Here is an 18,038-nt window from a genome sequence, read left to right as displayed (position 1 = left end):
ACAAAAATTTAACCATGATACAAGTTAATTTTATCTGTGTAATAGCTAAAAGGTCCTGAAGGAGAGAAAAATACTGCAACTCGTGTATATACCATTGCAGGAGTATGACCTTTATGGAGGGCAATATTACAATAAATATAGCAAAAAAACTAAAAAGGTACACAAAACCCAGGGCGCCTAGTGGCTCAGTCAGTTGAGTGTCCGACTTTGGCTCAGGTCATGATCTCATGGTTTGTGGGTTCCAGCCCTGCGTGGGGCTCTGTGCTGACAGCTCAAAGCCTGGAGCCTGCTTCAGATTCTGTCTCCCTCTCTGCCCTACTGGCACTCTGTCTCTGTCTCTGTCTCTGTCTCTCTCTCTCTCCCTCAAAGATAAACATTAAAACATTTTTAAAAAAATTTTTAAAGGTACACACCCCAAATTAAAATGAAATATCACAGGGCGTGTGGGTGGCTGTCTGTTAGCCATCCGACTCTTGATTTCAGCTCAGGTCATGATCTCACAGTTCATGAGTTAGAGACCCACATTAGGCTCAGCGCTGACAAGCATAGAACCTGCTTGGAATTCTCTCTCTCCTCTCTCTCTGGCCCTCCCCGCTCTCTCTCTATCTCCTCTCTATTTCTCTCTCAAAATAAATAAATAAACTTACAAAAATTACATACATATACATAAATATATATATATATATATAATTTATATATACATATAAAACGAGCAAGTGGAGTTCTCACACATTGCTGGTAGGAAGGAAAAACAGAATAAGCACCAAGACAGACAGTTTGGCCTGTTCTCATGAAGTTGAACATACACTTACCATTCAACCAAGCACTGGGTGTTCATTCCCACTACTACTCCCACTGAAGAATAAGAAAAAATATGTTCATTCAAAAACCTGTACTCAAACGTTTATAGTGGTTTGATTTGTGGCTGTGAAAAACTAGAAACACACTACATGGTCTTCAACTGGTAAGTGGGTAAACAAAGTAGAAAAACTCAGCAATAAAATGCAACAAATTTCTGATATGCAACAACATGAATGAATGCTAAGTGAAAGAAGCCAGACTCCAAAGGCTACATACTGTATAATTTAATACATAAGACATTCTGGAGGGAAAGGCAAAATTACAGGATCAGAAAACAGATCAGTAGTTACCAAAGGATGAGTGTGGGAGGAGACGCTGACTACAAAGGACACAAGAGAATTATGGTGAGGTGGGGGTGATAAACTTCTGTATCTTGACTAAATGACGGTTACATGACTGTATGAATTGGTCAAAACACATAGAACTCTACACTAACAATGATTATGTATGTGAGTTATAGCTCCATAAACCTAACTTTCAGTAAAGGGTTGAGTTTGAACTTTTTCAAAATAAAAAGTTTTTAAAAAAAGCATCGGCCATCTTGCAATTGTAGGAAACAATTGGACAATGTGTAAATGCGTATGAACAAGGATATTCTCATTGAAGTGTTGTTACAGATAAAAACTGGGGGGGGGGGGTGAACCTAACAGTCCAAAGGCAGAGGGTTGGTTAAATATATTAGGTTATTTCTATACAATACTATTTCTATACAATTCTATACATACAATACTATGCTGTTTAAATTGATGACGGGGGGCGGCGGTGGGAGGGAGGGAAGGGTGGGTGATGGGCATTGAGGAGGGCACCTTTTGGGATGAGCACTGGATGTTGTATGGAAACCAATTTGACAATAAATTTCATATATTGAAAAAAAAATAAATTGATGACAGGGAAGGGGAGAGGGAGCTTCTAGTGAACTTCTTTATCTGACTGGGTTCCTTGGGAAATATAAACATTTCACTATCAGAATATCCAACTATATCTGGTGCTTAGAGTATCTCTAGAAACAAATGTGAGGTCACTATATTCTGCTTAGTTAGAATATTGATAAATATAATATTAGTAGGGGGAGAAGTGAATCTAAATTGTAATTAGAGAACTTTCTGATAGTCATAATACTTTGAGGCTCTAGTGAATATGAATATATGCTGGGTTTTATATGTGTTCAATAATTTAAAATGTAGGAGTTCTTTTTTTTTATTTAAATTTTTTTTTACATTTTTATTTATTTTTGAGACAAAGAGAGACAGAGCATGCGCATGGGAGGGGCAGAGAGAGAGGGAGACACAGAATCTGAAGCAGGCTCCAGGCTTTGAGCTGTCAGCACAGAGACCGATGCGGGGCTCAAACTCACAAACTGTGAGATCATGACCTGAGCCAAAGTTGGACGTTCAACCGACTGAGCCACCCAGGTACGCCTAAAATGTAGGAGTTCTTATTTGGTCTCATTCTTTTTGTAACTCAAGAAAGGAACAAGCCATCTAGTAAAGCAGCAAATGCCTCAGAAAAAGAAGGAAGGAAGGAAGGAAGGAAGGAAGGAAGGAAGGAAGGAAGGAAGGAGGTAAATAATGTCTGACTCTTAATTTTAGCTCAGGTCATAATCTCGTGTTTAGTGAGTTTGAGCCCCATATCCAGCTCTGTGCTGACATCTCGGAGCCTGCTTGAGATTCTGTCTTCCTCTCTCTCTGCTCCTCTTTCGATCGCTCTCTATCTCTCTCAAACAAAAGAAAAAAAAATTTTTTTTAATTTGTAAGATATTAGAATGTTAACACGATTTTCTCTAATTGACGAAATTTTTAAGTGATGTTATTTTTTGAATCTTCTCTTTTCCCTAAACCCATCAGATATTACTTGTACAATTAAAAAATAATAATTAAGAGGAAAAGTGACAAGCCATTGCTACGATCTGATTTTCTCTACGTTCTAGAGGCAACTCCAAGTAACTATTTCCTTTTTATTTTTTAAAAAAGAGCAAAAAAGTCAATTTTTCCCAATGTGCATGGATTTATAAACAACCTGTGAGAGTGCTACTTAATTAAAATATATGTAATACCTGATATAACAAGTATGTTGGATAGTAGAACAATAGAAAGAATGCAGGATCTATGAGCTCAAAAATAGCTGCATTTCACTTTTGCAAATGCTGCCTTAGAAATGACTTGCAGCTTTGAGAGGCACCTGGATCGCTCAGTCGGTTGGGCTTCTGACTTCAGCTCAGGTCATGATCTTGCGGTTTGTGAGTTCGAACCCCGCTGTCAGTTCAGAGCCTGGAGCCTGCTTCAGATTCTGTGTCTCCCTCTCTCTCTGCCCCTCCCCTGCTCATGCTCTGTCTCTCTCTGTCTCAAAAATAAATAAAAACATTAAAAAGAGAGATTGTGAGGTTCTTGAGGGCAGAGATTACCTCCTGTTCATTTTTTTGAGAGAGAGCGCAAGTGAGCATGAGCAGGGGAGAGGGGCAGTGGGGAAGAGAGAGAGCATCTCAAGCAGGCTCCATGCTCAGGATAGAGCCCAATGCAGGGCTCGATCCCACAACCCTGGGATCATGACCTGAGCCAAAGTCGAAAGTTGGTTGCTCAACCAACTGAGCCACCCAGGTGCCTCTTGTTAACTCTTTATTTCTAGGGTGTGGTAGGGTGCCTAGCATCTAGAAGTCCTCAATACATAACTGTAAACTAGTGAAGCTATTGTGGCTCATCTCTGTAAAGTTGAATGCAAATAACAACGCCAGATGGCTGGAATCCCTACAAAGAATGGCGAACCCCCTACTACCTCCCCTCCTCCAGTTGGTATAGGGTATTGATTCTCAAGTGTGGTGCCTCAGACCACCAGCATCACCTGAGGACCTGCTGTAAATGCAATTCTCTGGACATACTCTAGACCCACAGAATCAGAAACTATGGGAGGGAGGCCCAGAAATCTTTATTTCTCACCAAGCTTTCCAGGTGATTCTGATGTACACTGAGGTTTGAGGACCAGTGGCATTGCAGAAAGTCCAATGGGGCCTGTGCCCTTGCTCTGGTTCAGCTTAGCTGCTGTGTCTAACCATGAGAGAATCCCTAAACCGCTGGAAACTCTGTCTTCACAGGATATAACAAGGGAGTTGGAATGATGCCTGAGAACCCTTCTGGTCTAAAATTCTGTGACTACCAAAGACAGAAAGAAAGTAAACAAATGTTCCAATGACTAGATTATTCATTTGGTCAGCAAATACCAGGCAGTGATGTGGGCATGGAATCAACACAGGACACAAAATTACTCCTTTTTCATTACAGTTGTGAGATTTGAGACTACAAACTTACCTGTCTTCCGTTTACAATAGTCTCATAGTGCATTTGTCATGCAGTGTAAACTGGAAAACTAAGAAAATGATCCAGAGTTCTGATCAACCCTCCCCCAAATTACTTTGACTCTAATTCCTTTTTTTTTTTTTTTTCACTTTGACTTTAATTCTTGAAAGCACTAATATGTTAGGAGACAAGCGTGTGATAATAAATGTGATTGTCAAATTAGAATACCTCTGGGTCTACATTACTTCATGGTACAAGGTTGCTTGCTCTTTTAGAAAACCGAATTCCATCTAATTCTGTCTCCTTATTGATTCTCTCTTCTTGGTAATTAGTTATCACCTGTATGCTTGACTAAGTTCCTGGGTTGGTCATTCTCTTTTCCTTTTGATCTGTCTCCCTCCCACATTGAACTGTAAGGTATTTTAGACTATTTAGGACATTTGTGGATTTTAAATGTCCAAATGTCCTTTTTATGTATGTATGTATGTATTTATTTAATTTATTTATAGAGAGCATGAGGAAGAGGGGCAGTGGGAGAGAGAGAGAGAGCTCGACCAACTGAGCCGCTTAGGCACCCCTAAATATCCTTTTTAAAAGGACTTCTTAATGGGGCACCTGGCTATCTCAGGTCAGGAAAGCATGCGACTCTTGATTTCGGGGGTCATAAATTTGAGACCAAGTGGGGTGTAGAGATTATTTAAATTTAAAAAATAATAAAATTTAAAGGACCTTTTAAGAAAAAACAAACCAAAAAGTCACCACGCTTGGACACTTGATTCTCTGACCTGTTTACATTTCGCTGCACTTGAAAGGACAGGAGATGGCGCCAGAAGGCAGTGGCATGCGTTAGATTTAGCCCACCCCACCGCTTCCCGGGGTGAGGAATGAGCTGGAGAGAGAAGTGGGAATTAAACAAAGGTGTCAGAGTTTAGTAGCTACTGAGGTGAAGGGAATGCGGGGTGGGGTGGATTTTGTTTTGTTTTAACATAAGGATCCTCTTGACTCCAAATTAGCTTAGTGACAACAGAAATATCCATAGTACAGCCAAAGATCAAAATAAAGGCAAGTCTCTGGAGGATGGTGTTTGCCTAGAAAACAAGGCCTTTGTCTATGTGGGAAGCACAAGAGCCTGGAAAGGCTGCTCACTCAAGTCGGAAGGTGCTGATTTGGGACTAAGATGTTTTTGTGAAACAATGTTTATTTCTGTAGGCAAAATCCCAAATCCCCCCAAGCAGTGAAACACTTCCCTGAAGCAATCACACACCCATTTTAAATTAAAAATTTTTAAATGGGGGCACCTGGATGGCTCAGTCAGTTAAGTGTCCGACTTTGGCTCAGGGCATGATCTCAGGGTTCATGAGTTCGAGCCCCGCGTCAGGCTCGTTGCTAACAGCTCGAGCGCACTTCAGGTTCTCTGTCCCCCTCTCTCTCTACCCCTGCTCTGCTCGCATGCTCTCTCTCAAAATATAAAGATGTAAAAAAATGCTTTTAATAAAAAAAATTCATAAGACAACCAGGAGGTGGCGCAGGGCAAGACACACTATCGGCCTTGGGAGGCTGAATCACGCTGGAAGGGAACTCTGTCCTGGCAGAGGTCATTCTGTCTAGGCCTGTTCTTTCCTACCATGCAGTAGATGTCTCTGCTTTTCTTCTTTTTTCTGTTCCTCTATGTTAACTATCTTGATTCCCAGGAAGTCTAGTTTATACTTTACACTTTTTCTTCTTCTTAGAGGAAATGAGTGGGGCTTTGGGGGAACTTCAAAACATAAAACGCTCCTTTAAGGGAAAAATAATTGAGGGTGATGAGAAAATTCAAAGGAAATGACATCTGCAAAACAGTTTTGCTTTGCAGATCAATCACAGGGGACGGAAAGGCACGTGGCTCCTGCCTCAGCAGGCACTGATGATCCAGCACATGCATTATTCTGATCGTTTGGCTCTTATCCTGCTCCCTTATTTAGTTCCTGCTCCCTTTGTTTTGGCTTTTTCTTGCTCCTTGGCAGGAGCGATGAAAGCAGAGGGGGTTCAAATGGGTGCATCCTCAGAGCTGGGGACTCTGGTGAAGGGCATGGAGGAGAAAGAGGTGTGAGTGTCTGGCTCGAAATTATCTGTGCGTTCACATTCTCTAATGAGGGATTTAGGATGTACATTCCAATCGGGATTTCCAGTCCCATGAGGAAACAAGCACCAGCCCACATTCCTGAGACCCAGCAGCCTCTGTGCTCTACTCATCCAGCTCCCCTGTGGCAGATTTCACTCAGTCCCACAAGTCCTGCCACAGCCCTTTGTTGGGCTGGAGGGAAGACCCTGGGCCCCTCTTCCAACTAGATCACATGGTTTCTCTCTGCTCCCTCCCCTCCCTTTCTCTGGATTCTTTTTTTTTTTTTTTTTTTTTAGGGTGGTAATGATTGTTTCTGAGGTCTCCCCACCTCTCCTCCTGCCCTGGCCTCCCTGCCAGGGGTCAGTGTCCTCTTCAATGACAAAAGCCGTCCTAGATCTGGGCTCCCTGGGGAGGGAGGTGGCTGGGTCTGGCAGTTGGAGCCGCTGTCTCTCCATGGTGCTGCTGCAGCCCCTCCCCCGCTGGGCACACAAATGGGCTTTATACAGCAAACAAAACCACCCCCCTCCCACCCGGCCACACAGGCACGTGGACCCAGGCCTCACCGTGGGAAGGGGGTGGTGACAGGCACAAGAGAAAGAGATCGCTCCAAACAAGTTCTCTTGCCTCACTTCTCTTCTTTATTTTCCACAAGCCAGGTTTTAGCCCTTGACTTCCTACCCTCCACCTGCACCCTGAGTCCCCAACTCCTTCTGGTCACCTATCTCCAAACTCTGGACTCAGCTCAAATTCTGCAGGGGACTGGGAACAGGTCTTCCCACCCTCTGCCCTATGCCACCCAGGGAGTCGCTCCTCGAAGAAGCCAGATGGGAAATGAGAACCCAGGGTCCCCCTGAGGGGGCTGGATTGGACCCCCAAGCCCTCCTTCCAAGCCCCAGCCCACTCCAGGGGACACCTATCTGGACAGTGCCCATAAGAAGAGCAGAGGAAGGAAGAGCTCACCCCAGCTGGGCTCCTGAGCCAGGGCCAGGGCTCCCGTGAAGCCACTACCCGCTCCAGCTCCGAGCAGGGCCATCCTGCATGCCTAATCGGCTATTTAAGGAGCTGTTCGCCAGCAACCCGGCAGCACCCCCCCACCACGTACACCCGTCCAGAGCCACCTTAAAAGCGGGAGGCAATTGTGAAGTCGCTGGCCTGCAAGTGGAGTGAAGACTGTAGAGGTAGATTTAAAAAAGAGAGGCGGCGAGAGATTTGTCCTGGGGACCCAAAACCCTACGGTACCCTACTGAAAACCAAATCCCCTGGAAGCCCACAGAGACCCAGAGAACGCAAGCAAAAAAGAGATAAATACATCCAGCTCAGCTCCAAGAAACTCCTCTCTCTCTCTCTCTGTCCCTTCCCACTTCCTTCTCCCTCCCTTCCTCCCTCTCCCTTTCTCTCTCTCTCTCTCTCTCTCTCTCTTTCTACTTCTGTCTCCCTCCCCCCCCCCCCCACCTTTCTCTGCCAACCCTAGCCCTCTAGTCCCCAAACTCCCAGTACCTGCTTCTTCTGGGGATACCATGTTGTTCTTCACTCTCCTGCTGGAGGTGATTTGGATCCTGGCTGCAGATGGGGGTAGGTACATCTGGATGTCTGTGTGTCTGTCTGTGCTGGTGTCCATGTGCCACCAGGCTCGCTTAATGGGGGAAGGGAAGAAATGTAAAAGGAAGCCTAAGGGGCTAGTATAATAGGCTCGGGATGGGGGGAAGCAAGAGGAGTGGGGAGAAGGGCACTTTCCATCTCCCCCCTTTGCCTGTACAGCCCTGCAGTTAGTGGGGATGGGGGGGGAGGGTTGGGGAGCTAGCTGGGGAGCAGAATGTATACACACATTGCGGGAATCTCCTTACAGGCTACGGATTCTCTCCGGAGCTCTTTACCCCGCTGCCCTAGTCCCAGGCAACCCTCCTGGCCTCATCTATTTCAGAACTCCCCCAATTAGGGAGCCAAGGAGGCAGAGAGTGAAAAGATAAAGGACTGATGGGGGTTGGGGGCATATCTCTACACTTCCTCATTAACTCAGATGCTTATCCCCAACTATGAACCTCATGGCCAATGTCCCCTCCTGATTCTATGGGGCGACTGGTTTCCCAGTTTCTCCCTGAAAGCAGTAGCAATAATAAAGGCTGTTGGCCCTTTACAGTTTGCAAAGGACTTTCAGATGCTCCCAGGAGATGAGAGGACTTTTGGGAGAACAGGCCTAGGTGCTTCCAAGAGTGTCCTCAGGACCCCTACCCCTCATTTTTGTGTTTGCTTTGCCATATGCCTATGCTATGTATGCCTACCTCAGTATCCAGGACATAGTAGGTGTGTAATTAAGATCCCTTGGAAGAGCAAGGGGGGGGAGGGAAGTGTCTAGAGAGCAGAAGGGAAATGCAGGGAGGGTGACGGGGTGAGGAGCCAGCCAAAAGGAGGGTTGGAAAGTGCATCTGAGGGAAAGAAAAAAATAGGGAAAAGGAAAAAGAGGTGAAGAATTAGCAAGTTGAGGATTTGGTGGGAGGGGAAGGGCAAGATTACCGGCCCAGCACAGAACCAGGGAATTCAAGTTGTCTGAGTGTCCCAAGGAGCTGGTGAGACGTTGCTTTCCGCCCTTCCTTGGGCTGCTTTTCGGAGTTGTCTGAACCAAGGGATGGGCCAGAATGAGAGCCCAAGGATGAGATCAAGGATATCTCAGAAGTCTGAAGAATTTAAGGGGATAAGAGAGAGAGAGGAAGGAATTTAGAATTTTTTTCCAGAGTTTGAATTTGAAGTAGCAATTTGAATAATGCAGAGAAAACCTGAAGGAAGGCCTTCCCTCTCCCCTTGAAGCAGTTTGGTCCTGGGTGAGGCTGGACCATCAGACCCCCAGCCTTTCAGCCTGAGACAGGATTGCACGAGAGCCTGGCATGTGACCCAGCTGGCAGCTCTCTTTTCCACATACAATGCTTCGTTTTCAGTCTGTCTCTGCCAGCCTGGCTGCCTGTGCCCACCCACCACCCTCAGTGTGGCCTGGACCCTGCCCTGACTCCTGCCTTCCCTAGCTAGCCATCTAGGGATCTAGGGAGCAGAGGCTCCTGGCAATGGGGAAAGTTTCCTTCAGAGCTACCGGGACCAAAGGAAGAACTTGAATGTTATTTCACAGCCAAGGGCCTCAACGTGTGCAATGCTTCAAAGCAAATGAATAATGTCCCTTCTCCCCTCAGTAGCAGCACCCCCCCCCCCCAAACAACTGCAACCTTTTTTCCCCTCCCCTTGTTCTAGTCCCTTGCCTCCAAGCCCTCTGTCCACACCCTCACCTCACCCCAATCTAATAAGCGTGGGACTGGCTTGGCCCAGGTTCAGAAAAGTGAGGGTGGGGGCAGGGTGCCCATTCGGGTCCAGGTTAATTTTAGGCTCTGGGCTCGATCTACGTGTTTCTCCTCTCCCTGCACTCAGCACGCACCCTTACAGCCCGGCTGGTGATTTTAAATAGGCCCCCCGACCTTTCCACCGAGGTGTCGGGTTTCAGGGCTTCCTCTGGGAAGTGCTCCGGGCGGAGGGCGGAGAAAGATCGGCGGGAGGTGGGGAGGGAGAGGAGCGGGGAGGACGCGGCCCCTGCTGAGCGGTCTGCAGCCCCGCTTTCTCTGCCTTGCAGGTCAGCACTGGACATATGAGGGTGAGAGCAGAGCCCAAAGCCCACCGCCACCCCTTTCACACTGGGACCTCTTCACCTGCCAGGAAGACTTATGTCGAGTGTGTGGGGAGTTCGTTCCCTTTAGTTTCTCAGCCCAGCTCCTCCCTCCCGAGCCCCCACCTCCACTCCCGGCCCTTGTTTTCCCGGTCGGACTCCGGGACCCGATTCTAACTGCCGGATCCTGTACCTCCTGATTCAGAAAGGCTGGGAAACCGGGTAGGGAAAGGAACACTGAGCCTAGCTGCCAATTTACTTCCTGGCTGTCTTTCCAACCTCATTGATCCTACCTGCATCCGAAATTGGGACAGAGCCTGAGGTCAGGGGTGAGGAAGAGGCTGGCAGCATAGTTTGTGACCCTGGTGGAGGTGGATTTCATCCCTTTGAACTTCTGACTAACGACTGAATTCCAGAGTCAAATGCAAGGTCCAGTGTGAGAGCAAGAAATGAATTGTGGGAAGTCAACCGAAAGAATGGTATCCCCACTTATTAGGGGCCCCCACGGAGACTTGCTCTTTCGAGGATCAGTTTATTTTCCGGGCCATCCTGTTTCTGCTCTCTAGCCCCACCTCTCCAGGCACGCAGGCTTTCCATCCACCCCCTTTTCCTCCCATTCAGCTTTCTGGTCCCCAAACTGCTGGTAAGTAAAAGCCTCTGCTCTCCACCTATCAGGAGAGCTGGGGAGTCATCACAGCCTGGGGGCAGGGAAAGCGTTCTGCAGCCTCAAGTCTAGCAGGGACCCCTGCCTCACCTAGCCTTGCACAACTGGCTAGGTTGCCTGGGTTGGTAGGGGAGGGTTCCAGAAGGGTGGCTGGGGCTTGGAGAGCAGGACAAATGTCTCTGATAATCCCCACCAGGCCCACATGGTCAAGACCATTGGCCAGCCTCTTACCCTGAGTGTGGAAGCAATGCCCAGTCCCCCATCAATATCCAGACAGACAGTGTGACTTTTGACCCTGAGCTGCCCACTCTGCAGCCCCATGGATATGACCAGCCTGGCACTGAGCCCTTGGACCTGCACAATAATGGCCACACAGGTAAAAACCCAGGCTCCAAGGAGGTGTAAACTCCAGTTCCAATCTTAGGAGTCAGGAGAAAGATGCATTCTAACTTCCAAATTCTTAGAAGGCTTCATCTATTTATTTGGAGATGTGACAATGGTGATGAGACTCCTACAGCCTCATCAAGGGTGGGGAGTGAATGTCTACATTCAAGCTCTAAGGATGGATTGGTATCACAGCATGAATTGGATCCTCATTGAAAAAGGGAGACATCCCCCCATGAAAAGGGGGATATGCTAGAAAAGCAGAACTGGGTGCTACTGGGGGGCGGAGGCAGAAAAGGCTGGCCAGGTCTCCCAAGGAGCAGTGGCAATGGGAATGTGTCCACATTCCTCCACCAACCCTGACCTTCTCTCTTTTCCTCACAGTGCAACTCTCTCTACCCCCTACCATGTATCTGGAGGGATTTCCCCGAAAATATGTAGCTGCCCAGCTCCACCTGCACTGGGGTGAGACAGGATCCCTGGGGGGATCAGAGCACCAGATCAACAGTGAAGCCACAGCTGCAGAGGTACTGGGGAACAAAGCTTGGGCTAGGACACAGGGACAGGCATGGTCAGCTCCCAGGAAAGGAAGGATCTGGAAACTGGGAAAAGTCATACTTGGGGGATAAGGCCAACCTTTGTGGGAAAGTTTTAGGGCATACCGGAGGTGGTGGTGGTGGTGGTGGCAGCGGCGGCTAGGGTCAAAGCCTTTAGGAAGGGTTAGTGGAGAAACATTAAGTGATTTAATTCCCTTTCCCCCCCTCTCAGCTCCACATTGTACATTATGATTCAGATTCCTATGGCAGCTTGAGTGAGGCCGCTCCAATGCCTCAGGGCCTGGCTGTCTTGGGCATTCTCATTGAGGTGAGTGGCCCTCAGTCTCCCCCAGGGCTCTCTCCACTCCCTCTGCACCCCTCAGTCCTATTCTGCCCATGTTTGTTGCTCTCCCTCCCTAGGCTAGTCAGCAACCCACTGTGACCATTTGTTCTGTATGTGAACGTCTTACTCCAAATGTGGACCTATTCCAAACTCTCCCTTTCCAGGTGGGTGAGACTAAGAATCCAGCTTATGAACACATTCTGAGTCACTTGCATGAAATTAGGAATAAAGGTGAGCCTGTGAAATTAGACTTCAGGGACACTTCCCCAAAAAGGCCAGCAAGGCCTGGGATGACAGTGAGTTAGGAACGAGAGGGTGTCACCTCTGGGAGCCCTATCTAGGTAAGCTGGGGGCCAGCGAGGGGAAGAGCAGTCCTAGCCTGTTCTCCTCCAGATCAGAAGACCTCAGTGCCTCCCTTCAACGTGGGAGAGCTGCTCCCCCAGCAACTGGACCAGTTCTTCCGCTACAACGGCTCACTCACCACTCCACCCTGCTACCAGAGTGTGCTCTGGACAGTATTCAACCGAAAGGCTCAGATTTCCATGGGACAGGTGAGTGGTGAAGAGGTGAGGCAGGGGGCGCCTGGGTGGCTCAGTCGGTTTAAGTGTCCAACTTCAGCTCAGGTCATGATCTTGCGGTTTGTGAGTTTGAGCCCCGCGTCGGGCTCTGTGCTGACAGCTCAGAGCCTGGAGCCTGCTTCAGAGTCTGTGTCTCCCTCTCCTTCTGCTGCTCCCCTGCTCACGCTCTCTCAATAATAAATAAACGTTAAAAAAAAAAAAGAGGTGAGGCAGCAGAGACCTAGTGGTAACCTCAGACCCTCTCCCACTCCCCAAAGTGAGTGATACTTCTCCCCTAATCCCATTCTTCTGCTCCTCAGCTGGAAGAGCTTCAGGAGACATTGTTCTCCACAGAAGAGGAGCCCTCAAGGCCCCTGGTACGGAACTACCGAGCCCCCCAGCCTCTCAATCAGCGGACAGTCTTTACTTCTTTCATCCAAGGTGACTATACAGGGCTTGGAAAGGAGATGGGAAACTGGGGGACTCCGTGCCAAGAACTAGGGAGTCCCTGGGAACAAAAGGAAGGATAGGAGGGGAAGCAGTTTCTAGGGCTTGCTTAGACTGGGAACGTTTCTACCCCTGAGTGCCAGGTGATCTCCCCGGGGAATAGAGGTAGAGTGCTGTTCCCCACTGGGATGGGGAGCTCAGGTCACACTGACCCAAGTCTTCTTCCCTTACAGTGGGATCCGTATATACCACAGGTAAGCCGGCCCCACCCAGGTATGAAGAGAGGGAGGCGTGCTCCACAAAGAGGGAGGGAAAGGCTCAGTATCTATGGGAGTTCTAGAATGAATGACACTTTCCACCTTCCTCCCAGGCGAAATGCTGAGTCTAGGAGTGGGAATCTTGGTCTGCTGTCTCTGCCTTCTGCTGGCTGTTTATTTCATCGCTAGAAAGATTCGGTGAGGTCCTACTTTCCATTCCTTCGGTCCTTTCTTTTCTACCGAAAAGCACTCTATTCCACCTCTAATCTGTTTCACCTAGGACACTAGTCATTTCCATGAACTATTCCCCCTTCCAGGAAGAAGAGGCTAGGAAACCGGAAAAGCGTGGTCTTCACCTCAGCACGAGCCACAGAGGCATAGACTCCTTCTCGGACATCATGGATGCCTTCCCCTCATGCCAATCAGAGAGCTTCTAAAATGAGGGGCAGGGACTGGCCAGAAAATACTGTAGAAGTAGTGGGCAGACACCCCTCCTTCCTCCAGACAGCCCCTCCCGAGAGGCATGGACAAGCTCTCATTCAAGGAATAACAGCAGAGCCCGCGGCCTCTCAAATCATATAGATCAGGACCATCCCCACATTCACAACGCAGAGGGCAAATTGTGTTTATTAGTGGGGGAAGTTGGGGATGCGCCCCAAAGTCCTCTATCCCCTTGCCTTTATGTCCCTTTCCCTACATGTCGTGCAGATTCTCCCCTTAGGAAAAAGAGTTGCTGCTTTTGGGGTTATATTTTTTTGCTCAATATATCTGGAAATTAAAGTCTCTAACCCCACCCCTGGCCTTACCTTTGGGGCCCTTGAGAGGAGAGGAGTTCCTTAATCCCTCAGGTGGCAGAGGTGTGCAAAGGACAGGGGAAAAGAAGCAGGGGTGAAAAACTCTTTTTACCCCAGTCCTGCGAAGGGAGGTCCACTTCTGGAAAATGCTTAACCCAAAGTTTCTGACATATGAGACCACCAGCCCGGGTTTTTACCCTTGTACCAAAGCCATGCTGGAGGGGATCAGAGGTTGCCAGGGTGGGAAAGAGGTTGGGTAAGAGATGTGGGAGGGCAGAAATCTCAATTAACATGTTATCCCCTCCCTTAAAAGCCAAGTCCCCCCACAATTATAAATTCCTTTTTATTAGTCAAAATCACAATCACCTTGATTAAAAGGATGGGATGTGCCATCCTCAGCAGAAAATGATACAGTTCATAGAAAACCTCCCCACCCCCCCCCCCACACCCCAATTAAAAACTAGAAAAAAATCTGCCCTCCTTCCCTGTGATGTCATGGTAGTCTGACTTCTCCAGGGGCATTGCCGCTCCGGAGTGGGCCAGCTCACCGCAGCACCCTCCACTTCACCTTGGGGAGGGGAGGGATGCTGGTGGTCTAGGAGGTGAAAACATTAGTTCCAGTAATACCAGTTTCCCAAACATGCACTTCCTTCCTTTCCCCCAAGGCCCATGACCAAAGGGAAAGGTGGACAGATAAGCCCAGCCATGAAGAGTAATTTGAGGAGAGAAAATATAGTCCAAAGAGGTTAGAAGAATTCCAACTCACCTCCTCCCTCCCCACTCAAAAAACAGAAACAAAACCAAAAAAAAAAAAAAAGGCAGTTTGGGGTCTTTATCACACCAAAAATGGTTCCCCTCAGACCTGAGAAAAAGACCAAGATGCCCAGTCTGGGGAGGAGGTACTGGGAAACTTAGAGCTCATCTACCCTTGAGCCTCCGTTAATCTCATCTCCACAGCAACAGCTAAGCTAGGTCCCTTTTCTTGGCAACCTGCACTGTCCAGAACTGGAGATGGAGAAATACAAGGCGAGGAGATCAGGAGGGCACCCCAGGCCTAGGGGCCCCCCCAGGTTCCCTCAGTCCTCGGGTGGGATGCGCAGGGCAGAATACACCATCACCCGACTGTCCTCCTGCCGTCGGCCTGCAGAGGGGAAGGGGGGTGAGTCTTGCGCAGGGTGAGAGCAGAGCACTGACACATGGGGAGTCCTGGACAACAAGGGGGTCCCCAGATGGTGGGGATAAGTGCAGATTCAAACCCACCAGTCACTGACTGGCTGAACCCAGGCTGCTCCTGGTAAAGCCTAGAGACTAAAGGTCACGAGTGGACAAAGCAAAACCCTGAAGGTGGTGGGATAGACCGACGAGGAGGAGACAGAGAATGGTGGGTAAAGGACCCGGGCTAGGGCTGGGCTCAGTCATGGGCAGTGGGCAGGTAGGTGGGATCTGTCAGGCGATCAGTCCAGGTAGTCAGTCCTTACACGAGAGGCTGCGCTGGATACTTCGGAGGGACCCTCCAGCTGTGATGAAGGCCCAAAGCCCCATGGAAACAGTGACTGCATAGATGGGCAGCAGGCTGGCCTCATACCAGGGATTCAGGAATGTCTAGGGATGGAGATAAGAGTAGAAATGAGTTTAGCTTCTCTCTCTGCCTAATCCCCAAATTCTCTACATGCCTTTGACCCAAACCTCCCTGCAGGTAGCTCACCCAAATCCCCTGATCCTTCCCTTCAGAGCACCAATATTTTGTGGTTGAGGACTTTTGATTTTCAGCTCCCTCAGAGGTTTCTGCCCTCTTGCTCACCTCCAGCCATTCGTATTACAGTTTGACTAATCCATTCAAACTCCCAGAGGATACCCAGGGCAGGTTATACAATTGATGCTGAGATGAGAGTCTTCTAAACACTAACCTTTCTGCCTCCTCCCTAGATATGTTTTAACGTGTTAAGAAGTGAGAATAGATCTCCCTTCCATCCTGCTGACCATTAAATATTTTTCTAACTCAGGCCCCTGTCCCCAACTCACCAGTCCCGAGGTCAGTAGGTGACTCCCGACTACCAGGCCCAAAGCCCAGTACCGTCTCCTCTCACAGGCATCAAAGAACACAACTCCCCAAAAGGTATGGAGCAGGATAATGGCTGCTGTCAGAAAGGCTGCAGGGAGGGAGATGGGAATGAGATACATGCCTCATCTGCTCCCAGCCTCCTGAGATGCTGAGCCAAAGAAGTCTCCCAGGGAGGACCAATAAATCAGATCGGGGCCAGGGATGGATGGGGCATGAAGGCAAGGCAGAAAGCAGATCTTACCTGAAGTCAGGAAGTAATAGGGTGAGTCTCCATGGATCCCAACCACACCTGGCCCAAGTGCATCAGCCAAAATATTGATAACAGAGAAGACACCACTGATGATACCGAAGGAAAGACCAGAAACTGGGGGGAAGGAGGGTCTCATCAATGTCAGAGATCGCTGTAGCCTGATTACCAGTGATCTCGCCCCATTCCCAGTCACAATTCCCCCCACACCTACTTTCCCTCCAGACCACCTCTCCTTGGAAGTCAGGGATGAAGGGGAAAAAAGCAGCCCCTTGGAACATGTGCATGTTTTGACTTCCCTGGGAGAGGGGGGTGTCCAACCCCCTCCTCCAGTCCCTCTCCCTTGGCTCACCATAGGCCATCTGGCGGATGGAGATGGGTGATCTTCCGTCCTCACTCAGCGATGCTAACCCCTCATCTGCCTTCCTGGGGTGGGGTGGGGTAGGGTGGGGTAGGGGAAACATGAGGAAAGGCAGGAATGCTCCTTTCCCTCTGACATCCTCCCTTAGTGCCTCCTCTTCCAAACCACCACCCAGGGGCTGCCCCACTTCTCAGAGTGCAATCCTCTGCCCTTCTCCCCTCTGGACCATCCCATCTTCTTACTTAAGCAGCTTGTAGTAGGCAAAGCGGAACACCTCCTGTAGAAGGACAGAGACCGCAGCACCAAAAATCAGGAGGCCATACTGGAGCCGGGCATCTGACCTGTCGGTCACATGGACCAAGATGAACCAGACCACAGAGGCCAAGAGCAGGGAGACCAGCCAGAAAAATGCCCTGAGGAAAGACAAGGGCAATCAGACAGGCCAGGGTAGGGAGAGCCAGAGAAATCAAGGAGGAGAACCAATCAAGGCTGCAGCATGTAAAGTGGAAGTTAGACTTCCGGATGGTCTGGAAGACTGGGAGGAGACAGGATAGGTGTCTCCACCAAGGGAGTCTTGTAGGCATCCGGACGCAGGGGAAGGGATAGAAATCTGACTAATGAGTCTTCAGAGCGATGAGAACCAGAATGTACGCGCACAGTAGTAGGGAGAGGTATCCATTCCTGGATCCTCCTTCAGGCCGGCGGAGGTCAGCACACCCCCCTCACGAGTCTTGGCCTTGGGCCTTCTCTGACGTCGCCGGGAGGAGTATAGGAGGAATCTGTGCGATCCCTGGAAGGCGGAAACCAACTGCGGGAAAGGGCAAATCATCTAGACCCCTGACTCGACCCTTTCCAATCTTCACCGCCGACTTGTCTCCCCCAACTCAGGCTCCCAAGCTCGCCCAGCCCCTTCCGGATCTCTTTCTCTCTTTCTTTCTCTCTCTCTCTCTCTCTCTCTCTCTCTCTCTCTCTGGCGCCCTCCCGCGTCTTCCCGACCCCCTACTCACCCCGCCACCAGGATGATGACGCGAAGAGGGTCCCCAGCCACAGTGATCAAGAAAAGCGCAAAGGCCGGGCCGAAAGCGACGAAAGTGCATCCGAAAAACACTGCGGCCCCCATGGCTGGGCAGCTGGGGGCGGGGTGGAGGCCTGGCCAAGAGGGGTGGACGGGGGCAGCACGTCAGCTAAGGAGTCTGCTTGGGGTGGCGACGCGACCCCGTGAGGGGCGCGGTGCAATGTCACCCCCGGACCCCAGGGAAGGGGAGGGGGGACACCGAAACCCCTGATACAGGTCCGCGCGACTTCCTCTACGGAAGCCGAGGAGGGAACAAATCCCGGCCGCAGCACCATGGCCACCTCCCATCCAATCCCCACCCCCGAAGGCCAATGAAGACTCGGCGGGGGCGGAGCTGCGGGGGCGGGGACAAGGCAGCACAACCTGCCGGGAGTTGTAGTCCTCCTGCCCTACTAAGCCTTCGACTTCGGTCCTGGGAGTGG

General features: G+C 49.5%; 2 protein-coding genes across 4 annotated transcripts; one reads left to right on the top strand and one right to left on the bottom strand.

Moving 5' to 3' along the window:
• The first annotated feature begins 6,827 nt into the window (after window positions 1–6,827).
• On the top strand, window positions 6,828–13,870 carry CA14 (carbonic anhydrase 14). Of its 3 annotated transcripts, XM_081796397.1 has the most exons (11): window positions 6,832–7,821; window positions 9,857–9,877; window positions 10,750–10,929; window positions 11,322–11,464; window positions 11,706–11,801; window positions 11,981–12,047; window positions 12,210–12,367; window positions 12,694–12,814; window positions 13,054–13,074; window positions 13,191–13,275; window positions 13,395–13,870. In XM_081796397.1, exons 1-11 carry the CDS (start codon window positions 7,767–7,769, stop codon window positions 13,456–13,458), a joined length of 1,011 nt encoding a protein of 336 aa, XP_081652523.1. In that variant the 5' UTR covers window positions 6,832–7,766; the 3' UTR covers window positions 13,459–13,870. The 3 variants fall into 3 exon arrangements, with proteins under 3 accessions (XP_081652521.1, XP_081652523.1, XP_081652522.1); XM_081796395.1 differs by lacking the exon at window positions 13,395–13,870 and having other exon boundaries at window positions 6,828–7,427; window positions 7,721–7,821; window positions 13,054–13,275; XM_081796396.1 differs by lacking the exons at window positions 6,832–7,821; window positions 13,395–13,870 and having other exon boundaries at window positions 9,857–9,954; window positions 13,054–13,275.
• A 330-nt stretch (window positions 13,871–14,200) lies between these two features.
• Window positions 14,201–17,901, bottom strand: APH1A (aph-1A gamma-secretase subunit). Its single transcript, XM_060622530.3, has 7 exons — window positions 17,549–17,901; window positions 16,784–16,954; window positions 16,533–16,606; window positions 16,175–16,297; window positions 15,894–16,021; window positions 15,350–15,473; window positions 14,201–15,012 (listed from the first exon to the last, which is right to left on the bottom strand). The coding sequence occupies exons 1-7, from the start codon at window positions 17,659–17,661 to the stop codon at window positions 14,948–14,950; spliced, it is 798 nt and encodes a 265-aa protein (XP_060478513.1). The 5' UTR covers window positions 17,662–17,901; the 3' UTR covers window positions 14,201–14,947.
• Between the last annotated feature and the right edge of the window lie 137 nt (window positions 17,902–18,038).

The sequence above is a fragment of the Panthera onca genome, chromosome C1 (genome assembly GCF_046562875.1).
Source record: "Panthera onca isolate mPanOnc1 chromosome C1, mPanOnc1 haplotype 2, whole genome shotgun sequence".
NCBI classification, from domain to species: domain Eukaryota; kingdom Metazoa; phylum Chordata; class Mammalia; order Carnivora; family Felidae; genus Panthera; species Panthera onca.
The sequence above is the reverse complement of the archived record's forward strand: the minus strand, read 5'-3'. Positions and strand labels throughout refer to the sequence as shown.

Bases quoted from the DNA above. Each gene is read 5' to 3' on its own strand.
- CA14 (XM_081796397.1), top strand. From the start codon at position 7,767: ATGTTGTTCTTCACTCTCCTGCTGGAGGTGATTTGGATCCTGGCTGCA. The intron at 7,822-9,856 runs GTAGGTACATCT...TCTGCCTTGCAG, and splicing joins GATCCTGGCTGCAGATGGGG to GTCAGCACTGGACATATGAG. The intron at 12,048-12,209 runs GTGAGCCTGTGA...GTTCTCCTCCAG, and splicing joins GCATGAAATTAGGAATAAAG to ATCAGAAGACCTCAGTGCCT.
- APH1A (XM_060622530.3), bottom strand. From the start codon at position 17,661: ATGGGGGCCGCAGTGTTTTTCGGATGCACTTTCGTCGCTTTCGGCCCG. The intron at 16,955-17,548 runs GTGAGTAGGGGG...GTCTTTCCTCAG, and splicing joins GTCATCATCCTGGTGGCGGG to GGCATTTTTCTGGCTGGTCT. The intron at 15,474-15,893 runs GTGAGTTGGGGA...CTCCATCCCTAG, and splicing joins ACCTACTGACCTCGGGACTG to ACATTCCTGAATCCCTGGTA.